This window comes from Ambystoma mexicanum, chromosome 1q (genome assembly GCF_040938575.1).
Source record: "Ambystoma mexicanum isolate Mex_15411 chromosome 1q, UKY_AmexF1_1, whole genome shotgun sequence".
Taxonomy (NCBI): domain Eukaryota; kingdom Metazoa; phylum Chordata; class Amphibia; order Caudata; family Ambystomatidae; genus Ambystoma; species Ambystoma mexicanum.
In genome coordinates this window covers 82,173,577-82,192,831 of record NC_090922.1, presented here as the reverse complement: position 1 = coordinate 82,192,831, position 19,255 = coordinate 82,173,577, and the positions used below count along the sequence as shown (strand labels likewise).

The 19,255-nt window shown below is 44.7% G+C and overlaps 1 protein-coding gene across 3 annotated transcripts in view; it reads left to right on the top strand.

Annotated features, from left to right (window-relative positions):
* Positions 1-18,913, top strand: part of CDK10 (cyclin dependent kinase 10) — a 282,956-nt gene extending 264,043 nt beyond the window's left edge. Inside the window, exons 12-14 of one of the 3 annotated variants that reach the window (XM_069635576.1) lie at positions 14,055-14,107; positions 14,206-14,317; positions 17,946-18,913. In XM_069635576.1, coding sequence (XP_069491677.1) covers positions 14,055-14,107; positions 14,206-14,303 — 151 coding nt within the window. In that variant the 3' untranslated portion in view covers positions 14,304-14,317; positions 17,946-18,913. Of the gene's footprint in view, positions 1-14,052; positions 14,108-14,205; positions 14,318-17,945 lie in introns of those variants that run through there. The other 2 variants (XM_069635578.1, XM_069635577.1) reach the window with 2 other exon arrangements.
* Positions 18,914-19,255: the final 342 nt, after the last annotated feature.

Here is a 19,255-nt window from a genome sequence, read left to right as displayed (position 1 = left end):
CTGCAGGAGCCTTGAACCCACTGACAAGTTTCTGTTTTAATGTTGAATCTTAGGAACTCTTTGAACCTCTTTCCAGCCTCAGATATGCAATGGGGCAATTTGAAACCGTCATGGGACATTTTGAAACCGTCAGTAAACTAATATGCCGAATTATAAAATGATTGTGCATTCACTGCCTTTCCTCGGCACCTATGAGTTCCGCTTACTGACCTTGAAAGTATCAAAGTCTGTTCCTTTCTTACCATATGGTCCTGGAATGTGTAGTTTGCAATGTGCTGCCAGCCTCCGTGGCTACTATGCAAGTTAATGAAATGTGAATTCGTTTCTAGTGAAAAGCATGCTCCGAGGCCTTTTTACAGTGCCTCGGTCTAAAGCCCTGTATACTTGCCTGTAACCTAACGCGATCACCTATATGTTATTTGCTTGAAACACAAATATTTAGGGGATTCTCCAGCCTAGTGGATAGAACAGTGTGGTTATCAACAAAGCCCTCTATCCTTTTAGTGGGCTAATCCCACAGCTGATAAGTTTGGGCCTTTTTACAGCGCTGAACTTGCATTTATACCACATTACTATCAAGAGTGGGGAAATAAGGGGAGCTGGCTTACAATAGCCTGTAAAGGTTGGGGAAGGGCTGGGTTGGTTGTTACAAGGAAAAGGGGGATACCATGTCTCACCCAGGGTTACCCCACTCCCAGTTCCCTAGGAACCTCCACCCAGGTGATGCTCCCTCGGCTATATAAAATGGGCCAAAAATATATTGATATCTGGTTTATGTCCAGGTATAATTGTATGTGTCTGAGAGCATGTGGGAGAGAGACCAAGATCTAGAAGTAGAGGGGTTGCCATTTAGTCCGGCAAGCACAAAGGTATGGGTAAAAGTGCTGGAGGTTATTCATAAGGTTGCTTTGTGGTGGTCTTTGAGATGGTAACATACATTGGCATTTCAGCTGGATTTGTCTGTATGTTCATGTGAGAAAACCTCAAAAACAAAAATATGTAGAAGAGTGATTACTGTGGGGATAATGGGTGATACTATAGTTGACATAATTGTGGCAATTTTGTACGCAGAGGAAATATTGTGGGGACCTAATTGATTTATTACCATGCAGATAAAGCACACAGCAATCATTTGGGGGGTAACTTCCTATTACATATATTGAAAAAAAAGCCTACTCTTTCATGATCAATGCAAAATCATTTTATGGGTGATAGTCTACACTTCAAGGGTAGCACTCCGCCCCCTACCAAGTGAACATCTGGTTCCACCTCCCGACACACAACCTCTTTCCGTTCCGCCGTTTGAAGAACCTCAGAGATCTGCAGTTTCAATCAAATAATGACGCAATGGAAGACAACCTGTTAAACTCCAGAACACAGTCCTTCATGTGGCAAACAATTTGACACACTCTATATCCCAAGATGCAGCTTCGAAAAATCTTAGCCATTTTAGCGAGGATAGGTGTCACTGTCACTGATGTCCTCAATAACACACACAAAGTCCGGTTTTTATTAATCCTTAGGGGGGTGGGCCAAGTAATGGCCTGCCCTCTCTCATGGGCTCTCTCCACCCTACCCCAGGCTTCCCTGATCCCCAGGGTGAAGGTTAGACTAAAGATCTATAACCCCTACTGTCTCAAAGTCTTGCTGGCTAAGGGTGAAGGCCTTAAAGCAAAACGCCTCCTCTTTCTCCCTCTTTAGTTCTTCTAAGGTGGTAACTAACCTAACGTCTCCCCTTGATATGATGTCCGATAAGAATGGTGTAAATCTGTTGCCAGTAATAGACACCCTTCCTCTCACTCAGTTGCTCCCCTTTCTCTCCTTTCCCTGATATTACTACTCCTCTCTCCTCCCTCTACTATCTTACTCCAATACCTCCTCAACACTCGCTCTCCTTCTATCCTTCTCTGCCATCACTTCGATGTTCTGCACTCGCGCTCAAACTCCTCCAAGTTCTTCTACTTACACCCCTCTTTGCTCCCCTATTCTCGCTATTCCTCCTGGCTGCTCTACTCTCTCTACTCCTTACCCCTCCCTACTACACTACTCTCACCCCACTACCAACGCATATGATGCACTGCTAAAGCTTCTCTACTAACATCTCTTGAACTACCTAATTGACTCACTTTGCTATTCTCACACCTCACCCTCTCACTTTTCTCCTGCACCCATCTCCTAGATCCCCACTCCTACATTCCTCTCTACTATGCTTGCTCTCTCCCAACACCCGCTGCCTTACTCTACCTACTACCTGTCAGGACTGCCTTGGCCAAATCAGCAGGAGCTGCTGATCCCACAAACCCTCTCCAGACGTTCCCAACTCAACCCTTATTACTACAGCTAAGTCAGCAACCCCCGGAAAGGGAAAGGAGTAGTGGATAAAAAAAATAAACAGACACCCCTCTCTTCTGGTCTTGTGGAATTGGCATCTGCAGTGAAGATGATACAGAATTAGTTTTGACTTAACTAACCTTTTTTTCAAATGTTTCTCAAAGTCTCTCTTTCTCATACATTTCCTTTACTGGTCTTGACTCTGCTGCTTGCTGAGAGGCTGATGCTTGGAATGAGTGAAGAAACCTCTCCTGAAACAATATTCTTTTTTGTCTCTCTTTTCCTTAACTGTATGCTAACTGTCCCTAAACTAAACTATTTAAATTAAACTTCTGCTGTACACCTTGTTTTAACTTTTGTTTTCACTTTTTGATGAAAGTTGCTGCACTTGCAACCACTACTTATGAACATTTGTTAACATCCAACTGCTAAAGATTGCGACTGAGCAATATTTCTTTCCTCTTGGAAATGCTGCTACTTTGACAAAGAGGACTCCACTCTAGAGTTCATTTTATAATCTCCGTATGTTCAGTAATTACACTCTGTCTTCCTGGAAACTAAAACTCTGTAGTCGTTTTCTATTTCAATGCTACGCAGCGTTATCAGAGTCCTTTTTCAATGTCCATACAACGTAACTTGCTTCTTCCCTTTCTCTCTGTCTACGTGTCAAATTGAACTCACTTTCCCCCTCTTGCCAGAACACTTTGAACACCCGCTGCTTCATTAAGGTTGGCGTTGCTTCCTTGCGCTGACAATTTACAATGCGTAACTTGAGTTTAACGCCCTCTGATATTTCAAAATGTCAGATTGTGTTTACGGAGCTTGCTTCCCGTGCCGCTCAATTTACGGTTGTCTCGTGCTGTACAGTTGGCCACCTACGGAACCTGAAACTACCCTCACTCCCCTACTTCTATCTTCCACACTTCCCTCACCTTCACAAATTCTCTAACACACTGCTTCACTCACACACTGGTACCATTCTCTCTCTCTCACTTTACCTGCACTGTTCACCAACTCTGCCAGCAATACCTCATCACACCATTCACCATCCATCATCCCTCTGGTCCCTCGGTCTACCTTCAGGCCTCCCAACCTTACCCCTACAACCCACACTCTGCCTTTGATTTGCTTCCTTTTTATACTTTGTGGCTTCTGCTTCTAACCTTCATCTTCTTCCATTGCTTGCGCGCTCACCTTAATCTGTGGGCTAATCTGTGCCTGCCTGTCCCCAGGGCCGGGTTTACACGGGAAAAGCTTTAAAAACCCATTTGAGCTCCTCCCCGGTTTCCAGCATGTTTTTGTAACAGTCTCCAATGCCTTCCCTGCTGTTTCTCTGGCATGCTGTGGGTCTGAGAATTCATTCTTCATTTGCCACAGTGAGTTGTTTGACTGGTTGGCCCGCTGGAAACAGTCTGGTTGTAATGAAGTTTCAAACTTTGTGTCAGTTGCATTGTTTCTGGCTTCCCATTTCCTTGACTCAGCACCAGGTTTTCCTAGTTGTTCCAAAGTGGGTTCTGGAAGTTGAGGCTCTGAAATATAAAAAAAGAGACCACTGACCAGAAACAGTACTGGAAGGCATTGGGTTGCAAAAAGCAGTACCAGTAGTAATCACATTCATGGCTCTGAGTGGGGCATTTAGGGATTGGGTCCGCCCACCCCCCACCTGACAGTGAAGTACCTGACCCTCTCACTATTTGTCACTCGGGAATTTCTAGAAAAGTGACGGGTGGAATTTATCCATTTCAGAGAGATTTAGGACATTATTGATCAAGCAGGGTACCAGGTCCTTTTATTCTTCCTGTCTATGTGATCATTTCCTCACCATATTTCACTTTAAAACCGCTGCCTCTACTTGTGTTCCTTGCAGGAACATTTGATATACCAATAATGTCTCTTCACATAGCCAGATCCACCATTCCTTTCACATTGCTTGCATGTGATCTGTATAGGAATGTTAAAAGGAGTCTGAAAAACCAGCAGATGTAATTAACTCATTGACTTTCGAACCATAAGCAGCATGTGTTATACCCTTCCACAAATGACTAGAGTATCAAAGAATATGCTATATAATGTTTTTATTACATAGTCTGCAAAAGTAATGTTGTTATTTTGGTTAAATTGAACTACCCATAGGGAGAGTGCTTTTTGGATGGCATATTAGGCATCATTTGACGTATCTTCATCAACCTTTCTCCCAAAAAGTTTAGACATGAGGATTCAAGATGGACACTGGACAAAGAGCACTGTAATCTGTGCATTCCCACTTCCCGTGCCAAACAAATTAAAGAAATTATAATTAAGTGCCCTCCCCCTCTGAGGAACATTTGTGTGGATGGTGCCCGTTAACGAGCTGTTGCAGTGTGCCGTCCAGTAGCAGGTACTGCAGAGCCGTCCTGCCTCACTGAGTACTGATGCCATGATCAGGGTAGGTGGTGGTGGTGGTGAAATCTTCTACACCACCCAGGTCGACAAGCAATTTGCAACGATCTGTGGAGGCAGCTGAGGCTGGGTGGGTTGTTGTGCCCCGTGCCTGAGGCGGAGAGAGCTTCACAGAGGGAACCCCGTCACATGAGCGGACCCAGGCAGGAGCCAGATTGAGAGGCTGCTCCTGTTGTATGTGCGTCCTGGGGTGGAAAGCTGGTGAGTCATGTGCCCAGGACAGAGAGCTACAAAGGGGGGCACACCCCACCTCCCAGTCCTCACTGAGGACTACAACAGCGGCAGGGCAACCAGGCCCTGCCACCCTCCATCCGTGGAACAAGAACAGCGGCAGCCAGGAGAATCCAGAGAGGAGCCCTGCAGGTATCCAGCAGTCAGTTGGAGTGACGGGGTCCGGCCCTGCTGGGTGTGCGTTTCCGGAGGCGCATCAGGGGAGGTGAGAGAATGCAGCAGCCTGGGGAGAACGGACATAGAGCTGGCGCGGGGCTTCCCTTCACCTCACACAACCTTTGCTGATGAGAGCTGGGCCCCGTAGCAGAGAAGGGACTGCATGATTTGGAAGAGCTTTGGAGATGGAGGGGGTCTGGGGTCTGCAGGCAGCCACATTTAAACTGTCCAGGTCCGGCGAGGCACACTCACAGCGGCCCACAAGAGGAAGATAGGAATACACAGTGGTCTGGCAGTGACATTTCAAGCAAGAAATACAGAAGCACACCGTCTGGAGGCATGTGTCCCTGTGCACCCCCCATTTGGACAGTAGGGGCCATGGGGACTTGGCTGTGGCCTGGCAAGGGGGTACTGAACAGTGCTTGCAGACTCCAGAGGGCGAGGAGCTGGCAGGGCTACGCAAAAGCAGCGAAGGTGCCCACAACCGTTGAAGATTTGATTGGGAGCCTTCAGAAGCCAGACAGGGGCCGCACCGAGCGAGGGGTGACCCTAACGAAAGACAATTACTTCACAAAAGGGTTAGGGTGGAAGGAGGAGGTGGGGGAAGCTGCCAGAGGAAGCAAAAAGGGCGGACAGAGCTGCGGCTCCCCCTCCCTGTGGTGTGCTCAAATGCCAGGGAACAAAACCAAGGACATGCAACCCACTCCCCAAACCTCGAGGAAGACCCAGGAAGGCAACTTACAGAAGCTGTGGAGGAAAGAGGGAGAAGTGAGGGGTCTCAGCCAACGATTAAGGATCCCTGAGGGATGGCGGGCCGAAGGTCGGACATCCCGGGGGACGAGGGGGTAACTAAGGAAGATTTTAGACAGTGCTTCCAGGGATTCCGTGAGAAAATCACTGAAACGCTTGTATCACAACTAAACATTATTTGTGCCGAATTGTCAGTCGGTGCAGGAGGAAAAAGGGAACATTGCTGCTCTGGGGGTATGGACCGATGCAGTAGAAACCCCCTGCAGGACCTGGCGGAGAACACTTATTGGAAGATGGATGTCCTGGTGGAACAGTTCACAAGGGTCATGCAGGACTTGGAATTACAGAGTGAGGACCTGGAAGATCGCTCAAGAAGATCCAACATAAGAATAAAAGGACTCTCAGAGGGAGTGTCGGATAAGGACCTGAGGGAGACAGCGCAGCAAGTTTTTGCAGACCTAATGGAAATGGAGAACTGGTCAGACATACAACTGGACCGTGTGCACCGAGTGGGGCCCAAGAGAGGCAACACCGGGTCGCCACGTGTGAGGAAGGACTAAAGATCTTGAAAATGGAGGCGGTGTTGACCCTGCAGCAGGACCAGAGAACGGCAAGGGCAGGACCAGAGAACGGCAAGGGAATCCATCAAGCAGAAGCTGTGGGAGTGAAGCTCGGAAGAAACAGGCCCAGAGTGGCCCTGGCAGACTAACCAGAAAAAGATGCGCCCCAGAGGGGGGAGGTTGCAAATCTGGTAGGGGTTCCCCCTTGAAGACTGCCCAGAGTGGCCCTGGCAGACTGACCAGAAAAAGATGCGCCCCAGAGGGGGAGGTTGCAAATCTGGTAGGGGTTCCCCCTTGAAGACCGCACCGATGAGGGGCCATAAGCCCTGTGAGGATACCAGCTTGGGAGGGGGGTGAGTTGAGTGACTTTCTATCTTGAATTTGTTCTCCTGAGTCTTGGTGTAGCCGCACAGTTGGGTTATTTCAAAGGCTCAATTCCCATGGCCTGTTGCTTGGGGTATCGATAGGATGGTTGAGCCTACCCGAGGTTTGTTGGGGGAAGGTGGGGATTGGGGCAGCAGTGAGGGGCGGAGAGAAAGGGTGGGGGAAGAGGAGGGAAGAGGGAAAGATAGGGTGGAGGTGGACATCTTGCCCGAACTGGGTTGTTAATCTGGAAGGATGCAGACAACATGCCAACATTCAAACTGTTCATTCTTGACGTCAGGGGTCTTAACTCCCCTGTTAAAAGGAAGACTGGGTGGCACTACAGGAAACGCATATTCAAAAATCAGATAAACACACACTTAAAATCGGAGGCTACCTGCACATATTACAGGCCAATGCCCAGGGGAAGACAGGATGGGTTCTCATAGCCATCCGGGAACTGCCGGGTTTTTCTATCACAGCCACAGAAGGGGACATTGAGGGCAGGTACATCATGGTGAACATCAGGTGGGAGGGCGGTACATACACTCCGTTGTCAATCTATGCAGCTAACACAACATGGCAGGATGGGTTCCTGAGGTCTGCTCGTTTGCAAAGGGGAAGATCATTCTAACAGGGGACTTCAATCTGGCATGGGATCCGGTTATGATTAGGAGCACAAGGATTTACTATAACCAGGTGGCCCCTTCTAAGATGTTGAAAAAGCATATGGCATAGTTGGCTCTAGTGGACTCCTGGAGAGAGACGCGGAGGGAAAGCAGGGGGTACACTTTTTACTCCCATGTCCATAAGTCCTTTTCAAGGATTGATTATATATGGCTGTCTAGGAACTTGCTGGGACAGGTGAGGGAGGTGGACCTAGGGGCTATAGCATTATCAGACCATGCACCCATCATTCTTGCAGTTAGCCAGGAGATGGCTATGGAAATAGAGGTTCCTAGAACACCACATCAAGGATCAGGTGATCTGCGAAGACCTTGCGGGCAATATTAGGGAATTCTTTTTCATTGATAAGACGCAGGGAGCTAAGGAACATATTGTGTGGGATGCATTTAAGGCCACCATGAGGCTTCTTCAAGTGGGAACAAAGTTTTTGGGGTCATCCCAGAATGTACGTTTTCCCCTTCATTATACATATACAACATGTGTCCTATCCTGCGGCCTGTACTGCTGGACATATTAGTGGCAACCCTTTTCAAGTGGCACAAATCCATCCAATAGTATCTTTTAAATATGCCCACAAACCAGCTAGCAATATCTAGGTCTGGTCCAAACAATCTCGGACCTACATATAGACATTTGGCTACCAGCTTGCCTACTTTCAATCCAGAACTGCAAGTACACTTATTTGGGGACCTCGACCATGGCCTGTGGACCTGGTAATGGGTAACCAGATTGCCTCTTGAAAAATAACCCATCTAGTTAGTTCCTGGGCAAGGCAAGATTTTTTTGTAGGTTCGGCCGGACCATGTACTAAAATCATTTTTAAAATGAGCATGTACTAGCCCTTTTGGGATAGCCCTGACCCTGCGGAGGGCAAGTGGGGGAGCATGTGTAGTGCATTATACCCTCAAACTTGCAAACAATGGGTCTCATTATGTGTTTGTTGGTACAGTAACAATGGTACAGGTAAGCTTGCCGGTAACGTTGTTACCCGTACCGGCAAACAAAGAGGTCTGCTCGTGGGTGCCTTTAAGCCCACCAGGTCAGACCAATGGGATTCAAATGGGAATGGGAAGTAATTTTTTCCGGCGCCTGGGAATGGGTCCGGCCGGGCCGTAATGCCCCGGTAATTGCCCATTCCTGGGCGCCGGAAAAAAAGAACGGCATGGCTACCTCCGGTCTCATAATGATGCCCAATGTCTGTTATGTTGCAGATAACCCAATGGCGTCATCTTGGGTTTTGGCCCCCTGGTGCATCGCGTAGACCAGGTTGGAGGCCTGCAGGCCAGTGTGCCAAGCTCAGTTTCGCCTTTGGCCATGCCCCAGCTGTCCATGATCGCCTGCTAAGGCCAGTGTCCATTTTGAGGCACAGTGGCCACTTGGGACAGGGGGCCCAGTACATAGAGGCTCTCACCGGCTACAGGTGACTTAGTGGGCCAGTGGCCATGCCCAGTTGCCACTACGGGTCACTTCGAGTCTGGGTCATGACTGAAGACCATGCCATGGCCAAAGTCATCATTTGGGGCGGAAAGAAGCCACTGGCCTTGGCCTCATGCTTGTGAATGCCTGTAGCCAAAGGCCATTCCCTGGCCAAAGGGACTTCTTGCCAGACAGTGCACACTATAGGGGCTTGGGTGTGCCCATGGGGCCTATCTGGTATTTATATAGTGCTAGAGTCTTTGGGGCATTAAAATGCCATTGGCACGAAGAAAGTTATATTTGATGATCAGATGTTGCACAGACCAACGAGTTACAAATTAAGTTACAGGTGGAACGTGTATTAATTGTTCCTTAAAAATATTTTCATTGGTTTATGATCATGTCACAAAACCTAATGACATTAGAGGTCTTCGTTGGTCGCCTGATAGTTTTTCCTGTATAGGTAATCCTGTTGCTTGCTCATGTACTGTATTATATGTGGGTAATTTAGACTCCTACCTTCCTATTATTTTAACCAAATTGAAATGATGGGCTAAACTCCCTCTTTCCTTGTATGACTTGCTGTCATTATTGACGTTTATCGTACTAACCTAATCACTGTATTATTTTTCGAATGTTCCCATTCAGCCTGATAGGTACTTTTTTGACTCTTTGTATAGTGCATCTTGCAGCTTTGTTTGGGGTTTCAGTTGTGCTAGATTAAAGTGGTCAAATTGAGTTAATCTGTATGTTTTGGATGACTTGGCTAGCCAGGAATTTGGAGTTGTATTATTTAGTATCACAGGCCCAAATTGCACCTCACTTGGCTGCTTCAGATTAAACTTCTCCTTATAGGCCACTGAGGCACCCTCCCTTCTAATTTCTGCCCTTTCGTTTTTAATGACAAAACATGCATATTTGATCTGGTCCGTGCGGCAGTAAATACCTTGTTTAGGATTGTTCACCATTTGGATATAGATATGGCCTACTGCAGTGGTGTTTCTACCCGGGACCTTTCAGATATAATTCCCAGTCTCGATAAGGATACACATGCCACGACGGACCAGGTTGGTGTGCTTGCAGCAGGCAATCTGTTTCCAAATGGGTCGTTTTTGTCAATAGAGAGTTTTCAATCACAATTTACAATACTATTGAATTAGAGTATCTTTTCAATGCAATTGGGCATTTTTTCTTAGCAAGCCAGAGTCTCACACTTGTCTTGAGTTCATTGTACATTCAGCTGGAAGTTGAAAATTGGTGTCCTCTTTATAATATTGTTCAATTTAAGAAGAGATCTTGTTTCACATTTGCCCTCTCAGTCGGGCATGGATTTAGGTTTTACTCTCTCAGATGAACAATGGTCTTGATGTTACTTGTACAGGTAACATTAGCGGACCTAAGGGCCATACTGCCCGAGGTAAACACTTTGCGAGCCCAAGCGTCCACTTTTTTATCATCTCTATCCGTGGGGACCCATTTTTGGGGTTGTTACTTTGCGTTCCAATCATAATGTTCATTTTAGGAATTTGTGTTCACTGAATATCTGTTTTTTGAAGGGAAACAACCATATGGTCCCTTTAGTCCAATAATTTTCTGTCGGAAACAAATAAATAAATCAGATTTTTCCCTGGAAAATATTTCTAGGGGTAGAAATCACACTCTACCAATACTGGTGAGAGCATTATAGTTTGATGAACAAAGGAGAGCAGGTGGGTTTGAAGGTTTTGGGGAAGAATGGCATAGGCATTTAAGTGTGTATGTGTTCTATTGCCCAGACATGCTGTTTTGGCATGGCTTGTATGACATGCTCCCACAATTGCTAACATATACAAATGTTGCTCAGAATCAAATTTCACAAACCTATTTTAAAAAGCAGTTTGGTACAGGTCCACCTCGGTTCACTGTGATGCCACATCAAGGAACTGCTTTGTTATCACAATCCAAGTGAACGTTTACAAAACCGCTATTTTTGAATGTTTTTGTGAAAGTTAGATATTTCGCAAATCCAAGAAATTAGGAACAAGTTGGGAGGTAAACAACTCAAGACTATGAATTTTGACACTACTCGAAGTATTCCCGACTGGTTAAAGGAGATGAGCATTTGGTCATTTTCTCTGTTAAGGCTATTGTGCTTGCGGCCTTTTCTTTGTGGTTTGGGTTTACTGCATCCTCTTTCTTTCTCCTCATCTGGGACTTCAAGGTTGTTGTGCTCTTCACCAGTCTCCTTTTCAGTCTCTTGAGTACTTTCCACACCCGTTTTCTCTCTCCCAATCCTTCAGGCTTAATGGTGTCATGCATGCTTTTCTTTTTCTCTTCTAGTTTCAGGCTTAAAGATTTTCTGCACCCATTTAATCTCTTGCTCCAATTCCTGGTTTGGACTTTGGTGCTTGAGTGTCCTAGGTGAATGAACGTCTCTGAGAAACCAGGGAAGAGCTTCTGCAGGAGTTCAGATAGAGATGAGCCTGGACTATCCTCACCTTTCCCAAATGAAGCCAGAGTGGGTACGAGACTCGAGTGTGATGCCTTTTCTCATGCTGAAAGCGTGGGGAAGGGAGGCCAACTGCTCAACTGTCCTCACATATTGTTTCTTGAACACTTTTCCTTTTTTGCTTACACTACTGTCCCACACCATTTTGTATTTAGAAGTAAGAATTGGCAATAGGTTTATTAGCATAGGCCCTTTTTTTTACAGACTCAACTAGGACTGCATTATTATTATTTGATGGTTGTAGCTTGCTCCGATCCTTAGATTTAGGTTTAGATAGGTGTTTAACCAACCCTTTAAAATTCAATAAACACACTTGAATTGTGTCTCATGTGTGTCGGTCTTCATTAATGATACCAAGCCTTTCCTTACACCTTCAGCACTGCACCATGCTCTCATGCCTCCTCCTCCTGGTGGTTTAACCCCTTTGCAACGTGGTTTTTCCCCTACCCCATGCCTTGCATGCAAATGGCATTCTTCAACCTTCCCAAGCTGTTGGTGTACTTACTCTGTTCATTTGTCTCACACTTCCTTGTGGTCTTCAATCCTCTTCCATTTTTGCTCCTACCATCTTCTCTTGATATTCACCCATCTTGCTCTCCTCTTCCACCATCTCCTGTTGTTCACCAACCTCCTCCTTGCTTTCTTTTACCACTTCCTGATATTGATCGGCCTCCTCCTTGCTTTACTTTGCCACCACCTCCTGATGTCGACCAATCTTCTTCACACTAGATCTCTTCCACCTGGTGTCCACCAGTCTCATCCACATTTTCCTCTAGCTCCTCTTTAGTTCCTTCTACCTGCTCCTGATGCTTCCCAGTGGACTCCCCAATTCGGTCTTCCGTACTCTCCTCAATTTCTCCTTCCTCAACCTCCTCAATTTCTCTTCTACAATCTCCTCGATTCCTCTTTCCACCACCTTATGATGTTGATACACATTCTGCTCAACACCTTTCCTGCTCAACTCCTTCCCAGTCTTAACTTCCATCCTCCTCTGCCAACATCTCCTTTGTTCCAAACTCCTCCTATTCCTAAATTCCCGCTTCTCTCTTCAACCAGACTTAATCTCTACAACCATCTACAAAATCTCGCCAATAGCTCCTTCTCCAAACACCCATCCTGTTATCCTGTGGTTTTCCCAACAGTAATTATTTTGAAGTAATTTACTTTGAAGTAATTACTTTGAAAACACTTTAAATTATATAGTAGTTGTGGGTTAAGGGGTTAAAAGGGGTAGGTAGGGCTTGGGGTAGGTGTACTAGTGTAGAGGAACCAAGCCTCGGGGGAGCGGGGCCAAATAAAATAAAAAAAACTGAAGTAATTACTGAAAAATGACATGGAACCCCTATCCTGTCTGAGAGTCTGGGTTTATGCTGTCCTGTAGCCCCTCCCCCTAGGCTGTACTCTCTGGGTTTCTGCACCTGTGATGGCAAATTGGCAAGGGACTGCTTGAGGCCAATAGGTTCATCTGTGCTCTTTACAAAGCCTTTAAATAGCTTGTCTGCCATCTTGGATTTCACATGTCATTGCCGGGGTCTGCCAGGAACGTTGGGAGCTGTGGTATGCTGCTCCACTGATGCAGGCCAGCCCTTGAAAAGTTTTGTGAATGCAGCGTAAGTTGTTAAAGCTCCACCGCTTCCATGGTCGTCGTTTCGCTCACGGAGCAAGAATTGTTGGTAGTGTCTGGACAGTCTGTGATCCTACATGCAATGGCTTTGTGGGTCGCACTGGGATATCCATGAACTCCTGATGCCTGTTTGAGTCTTCAATGGAGGTCGTCCAAGAGTTTGAAAAGATCCCCTGTAGTCAGTCGGTTCCAGAGAGGAACAGTAACCTCTCGTACAATGTAATTTCTTTTCCTCAGGTGAGAGATTCAATTTCTTAGTAGACTGGTAGCGCAGTAGGCAGTGCTGTTGGAAAGGGGTGGGTTGCTGGCTTGACTTGAGTCTGGGTGTCTCATTGATGTTTCTAAGAAAGGCATGATTATCGTTACTGTTTTTGTCACTGTCACCTGCCTTAAGGGGAGGGCTTAACGTTGGTGACAAGGGGTTCCTCCCCATAACACCCCCCAAACCCATCATCCTAGCTTGGGAAGGTAACCATGCCCTCATGAGCAGCCGAATTATTGCTGTAAATTCAGGCTGGGGACTTTGTCATAGAACAAATAAATATATATATATATATATATTCTTTTAAAAAATGTTGTGTACTTTATATATTGTACCGTTACACACTAGCCAGGTGTGCATTCTGTAATGTGCTATACCAAATATGAATTTACAGCAATAATTAGTTTGGGGCTCTTCGCTCTGTTTTTATCCCAACTTGATTAATACTTAGCAGATGTGTCATTAAGTGTGTGATAAATTTACATTATACTCTTTTGCCATGGCCGTTTTTGTTCTATATGTTCAAAGAACATCACACAAGATAAACAGTTACATATTTGCTGAAAAGAAAATAATTATTACTGGAGTTACGTGAAAGGTAATTTACCACTCTAGGGGAACAGATTTGTATATACCTAGCATCTGATCCGTGTCCCAAACAATGTTTTGTGATCTGAGGAAAGGTGGGTACTTTCATCGGATCAAAAAATGTAACCATCGAGGGTATGTGTTTTGTGTCCTCCACAGAGCTACTGCTGAGGATTCCCTGGAAAGTTCTTACTTTAAAGAGAAGCCATTGCGTGAGTCTTGTATTTGAGCTAATATGTACACCTCTGTAAGCATATTTTGGGAACGCCAGTCTGAGACCATGCACTCTTGCTTTCTCCTACCCATACAGCCTGTGAGCCTGAACTGATGCCCACCTTTCCACACCATCGCAACAAGCGGGCTTCCACTGGCGCCACCATAGTTGAGAACAAGCGCAGCAAGCACTGAATCTGCTCCAATGGGTAAGCCCATACTGTCTGTGTTCCTGAAAGTTCGGAGACATTAGGATCAGTGTTCATTGTCATGCTGTGCCTTGCTCTATAGATGAAATAATATGTGGCAACCCGTTTCTATTGTCCCTTTCATGATGGTGCCCACTGATGAGGGAAATTGTTATTCTGCCTGGTTTACTATGCACATTTTTGCTTTTGCTGGTGGCACAAGGAAACTGAATGATACCACCCGTACAGTCTATCTATCTTATATATCGTGCCACATGCCCAAAGGCCTCAGGGCGCTCACATGACAGACAACAGAAAAAGAGGGGAAGAGAAGAGGGAAGGATGTCCTACAGTTGCAAGATGGGTTATGTGCTTAGTTTTAATCTATCCCCCTGTCAAACGGGAGTGTGTTCAGTTGCTTCTTGAACCGGGTCATTAAGCACATGCTCGAAGCTCCAAGGGGAGGGAGTTCCAAATGGTAGGTGCACAGGCCTTAAAACCTGCACTGCCAATCTTTTTTAAGGTGACATGCGGTTGATGCAGAGTCACATTGTTATTTGAGCTGAGAGTTATTTGGACTCTCGAGGAAAGGTAAAAGGGTGCTTCACCTAAAAGGCATTTGAATACCAGGAGAGAGCCCGTGAATTATATTTGCTGCTCAACAGGAAGCCAAAGTAACTTCCTACGAGAAGCTGAGATCTTAGAATGATGACTAAGCCCACATACAGCACGAACATCTCCGGTCTGTGACACCTGTAGCTTCCTTATGTTGGATTTGGAGGTGCCTATCAAGAGGCTGTAACAGTAGTTACATTTTGAATTTACAATGGCTGCTGCAATCATTGCTCGATTATCCTCCGATAAATACAGGCAAATCTGTCACAGAAGGCTGACAAAGTAAGCACATGAGGATTTAAGGTAGGAGACATGCTTCTTAAAGGTGAAATGAGAATCAAAAAAGACTGTTTTAACTGGATCAGACACTACAATGGCAATGCCCTTAACTTCAAAACATTTATACAGAGTGTCAAGAGTTTTTTAGTTTATGTTGGGTGCCGATAATAAGCAACTCAGTTTTTGAATCATTCAGGGCCAGAGAGTTTGTAGCCATCCATATCTATATGGCCTTAAATACTTCATTCACTCTGACCACATCTTCACTTTAGACACCAGATAGTTTAAACACTATCTTGTGTCGTCTGCATAATTTGCAAAATTAACCCCAAGGGAAACGAGAAGATCACATAAGGGTTTCGAATAAACGTTAAACAATAATGGCAACAGGCATGAACCCTGTGGAACTCCACATGTTAAGTGTTCTTCGTGAATGGGCATTGCCCTTTACCACATTAGCCGTCCTGGGTCCAAGGAAAGATCTTAACCAAGTTGCAGCCTGGGTGGTGCATTTACATACCTTGATCAGTCTCTTTTCTAAGAGAGCATGGTCGACAAAGTTGAAGGCCGAAGAAGTAATGCTGCATTGCCTTCCTCGATAATTTCCGTGATATTTGTTTTTAAATCTAGGCGAACAGTCTCTGTCCCATGATTCATGCGGAAACCAGATTGTTAATTTGCTGGGACATTGTTCTGTTCCACAAAGTTCTGATATTGGGCACTTGCTATTTTGTCAATTATTTTCAAAAGAAATGGTACATTTGTGATTGGTCTATAGTTTCCAGGGACTGTTGGATCAAGATTCTCCTTTTTTATTAAGGGGGTTATTCACGCCTCCTTAATATTTTTTGGGATGCAAGCCTCTTGAAAGGAACTATTTACAAATCTAGTGACCCATGGGGCGAGCGTTTTAGCAAAGTCATTGAAAAACGTTGCAGAGAAAACATCTCCCTTCATTTTTTATACAATCTCCAACACCTAGTCTTCTAATACTTCTTTAAAAGAAAACGGGGCGGTGGCAGGGTTTGTAACATTGCATGCTGATGCAAGATTAGCTTCGGCTGGCTCTAACAGCTTGACTTGAGACTATATACATTTTTGGTATTGTGTTGTTTTTTGGGTAAAGCTGTCGTGTATACATTGTCACCAGTCATTGTCTACAGCAGTGGATGACTCAACCACAGAGTTCAAGAGGTAGCTTAATGGGGCTTATACAACAAGGTAGACACAAGTGGCACTAGGGAAGTATTAGTCCATGGCCCAGACAGAAGTTGAAAATGCATGGGTTAGTAGAATTCCAATTGTATGTGTATTTTGGTGAGTCCTACTCTAAGTGGCTTTATGTGAGAGAGGCCCTGTTTAGTCAATACAGGCATAAAGGCCCTTTTTTGATGGACTGAGTACCGCTTTAAGGGCCTGATTAGAAGTTTGTTGCTAGTGGTAAAACATCCAGTATTTTAAAGTAGCAGTTGTTGAACTGCTCTGCCAAACTACTGGTTTCAGTACTAAAACTGATCCTTTACACAAGCGCTTGTGTGGAGGTAATTGCCTCGCATTAGTGTATCATATGCATTAAACTGAAATCCCCAGGGACTCCTGTGGGACTCCAAAATGGAAAATAACTAAAGGGTCCCAGTGACCCCTTATGGCTAATGCAATTACCATTTGGTGGTATTTCTGGAGAAAATACTGCCAATTCCGAAATTAGGTGTGAGGTCTTATTTATATGTGTTTTAGGTAAAGTACATTTTTATTTTGTCCCTTTTTTAGTTGGTGTCCAGGTGGAAGTTAATGCCTCTTGTTGTCAAGTTGCCCTGATTATCTTATCTGATAATTTAGTTAATCTGCGATACATGGAGTATAACAGCGACAGTCGTTTCTGTATTATTTTGCAATGTGACTACTTTTAGAGAGATACTTCGATGTGGTTTTACTGTGAAATACATGTTTTAGTTGATGTAGTTTAGTTTTCACACAGATACTGTATAGTACGTTTCAATCTTTAATGTAAGAACTACAACCTTTGTGTTTATTAATATCGGAGAAAAACAAGGATCTCTAATACAGTGAATGGAGGTTTAGATTTTATGCTAATCTCTAATCTTGGCTAAAACCGAATACCAGCAGAAACAAGTACCAGCACAATTGTGGAATATGCGTCATAATTGTTAAGATTTTCTATGACATTCAGGACAAAAAGGCACACCCTTAGCACTTAAGGGATTAACCTGTGACTTTGGGTTGCATATAGATCTTTGGTTCAGATTTTTGTTTTTATGATTTTTAGAGCACTTAAGTTTAGTGGGGATCTTCAGCATGAGCTAACTTTACACGTTTATGAGGATCTTTGGAAGAGATAATTACTTCATAAAGTTGTAGTACTGAACCAGGAATCCTCCCTTTTTAAGAATAAAGAAGCAGAGGGACCATCAGAAGGGCTGCAAGACCTTTGTCTGTGGTCAGACAAAGGGAAAGTCTTACGTTAAGAACGGGTAAGGGACCAGAGTACTGAGCCAGTACATGTTTGGTTGTGAAAGGAGGCACAGAACAAGAAGTAGGCCTCATCTTCCATAAGGCAACTTCCGGAGAAGTTTGGTGTCAACTTCTAAGCTCTTTAGCTCCTGCTTCAGGCCTCAACATCTAGAAAATGGTCCTGGGAGTGGGTGAGGGATTCTTATGTGGCTGCTCCTCTTTAGCATATGAGTGCTTTACCAGCTTAAAGGATCTTCATAAACGTGTTTTATTTGAATTACAGGTTGGAATGGAAACACGTTGGCGGGGTTCACCTTAGATGTGCCTGAGACGAAAAGTGAGGAAACTGCAGTACTGTGGAAAGCAGAAACGGCTTGGGGGAGAATCCCAAATTAAGTCCTCCTCTCATGGGCTCAGACTTGGGTCATTGATGCAGGAGAATCTCCTTTTTGTGACAAGATGGTATATGTCAGTACACCACATGTTCTCCATCAGCAACATGCTTATTTGACGGGCGAATATGCACATTTTGTGTGAAATTCAATTTTGCCCACGATGGACAATGACTGCATTGAAGATGGTGATGTAAATGCGTTCCTGGCATATACTTTCATCCCTGGCTTTGCTCGTGTTGCATCCAGGATCTGATGCTATGTTGGGTGACTACACATGTGTAACTCCGAACTCTTCAGCTTGGGAAGAAAAAGAATACTGATGTCAATAAATAGATCAGAACTTTGTAAGCATGAAATTGCACGTGTTTCACGTCTTGTTCCTGTGTACGAGCTTTGGACATTCCAGATGCTGTCATTTCTTGCTCCAAGTTGATCTCGGGATTCAGGCTGCAAGCTGCTCACTTATTAGTTGCAGTCTGTTAACCAACGTGTTTGAGACTATGCAAAACAGTATTTCTGTGTCATCTGAAATGTAATTATCGGCATTGTGTGGATTTTCAGCTGCTTTTTCTGCATGCCACATTATTAAATGAGCCCCACACAGTTACTATGATACAGGATACAAGACAACAGTTACTTTTGCTTTTAGAATTTATTTCATGTTACTTTTGTCTGGGCAATCTCCAAAATGGTCTGAACTGCCTATTTGGACGGTCGTCCGGGAATTACAAATGTAGAGAGCTTTCAGGTTCTTGGAATTGGAGGGAGAAGGGTACTTTGTTACTTAAATATATGTGTGATCTCTCTGCCAGATGATGCCTTGTGACTTGAAGTAAACGTTACACTTTTCAACGTTTTTACAGAGACACATTATTTCCACGTTTCCTTTGATCACAACAATAGTTTTGTAAGAGGTGATGGATGGTGTACACTAGACTTACTGCTTAAACGTTGCAAGATACTTTTATGTGGCAGTCTGCCTCAACTTGCAGGGTAGGATGAAAAAGCACATGTTCACATGGAGATAGTGTTGGCCACTAAAATGCTATTGTGTGTGCTCAAGAATGTTATGCTTACAACAGACTCTATATTGTTAAATGCATGGAACTCCACATACTCTTAAAAGCGTTCATTTTATTGATGCATTCAAATTGAGATTTCTCCTTCCTTGGAGCATTCAGCGTTCATTCCTTTCCGC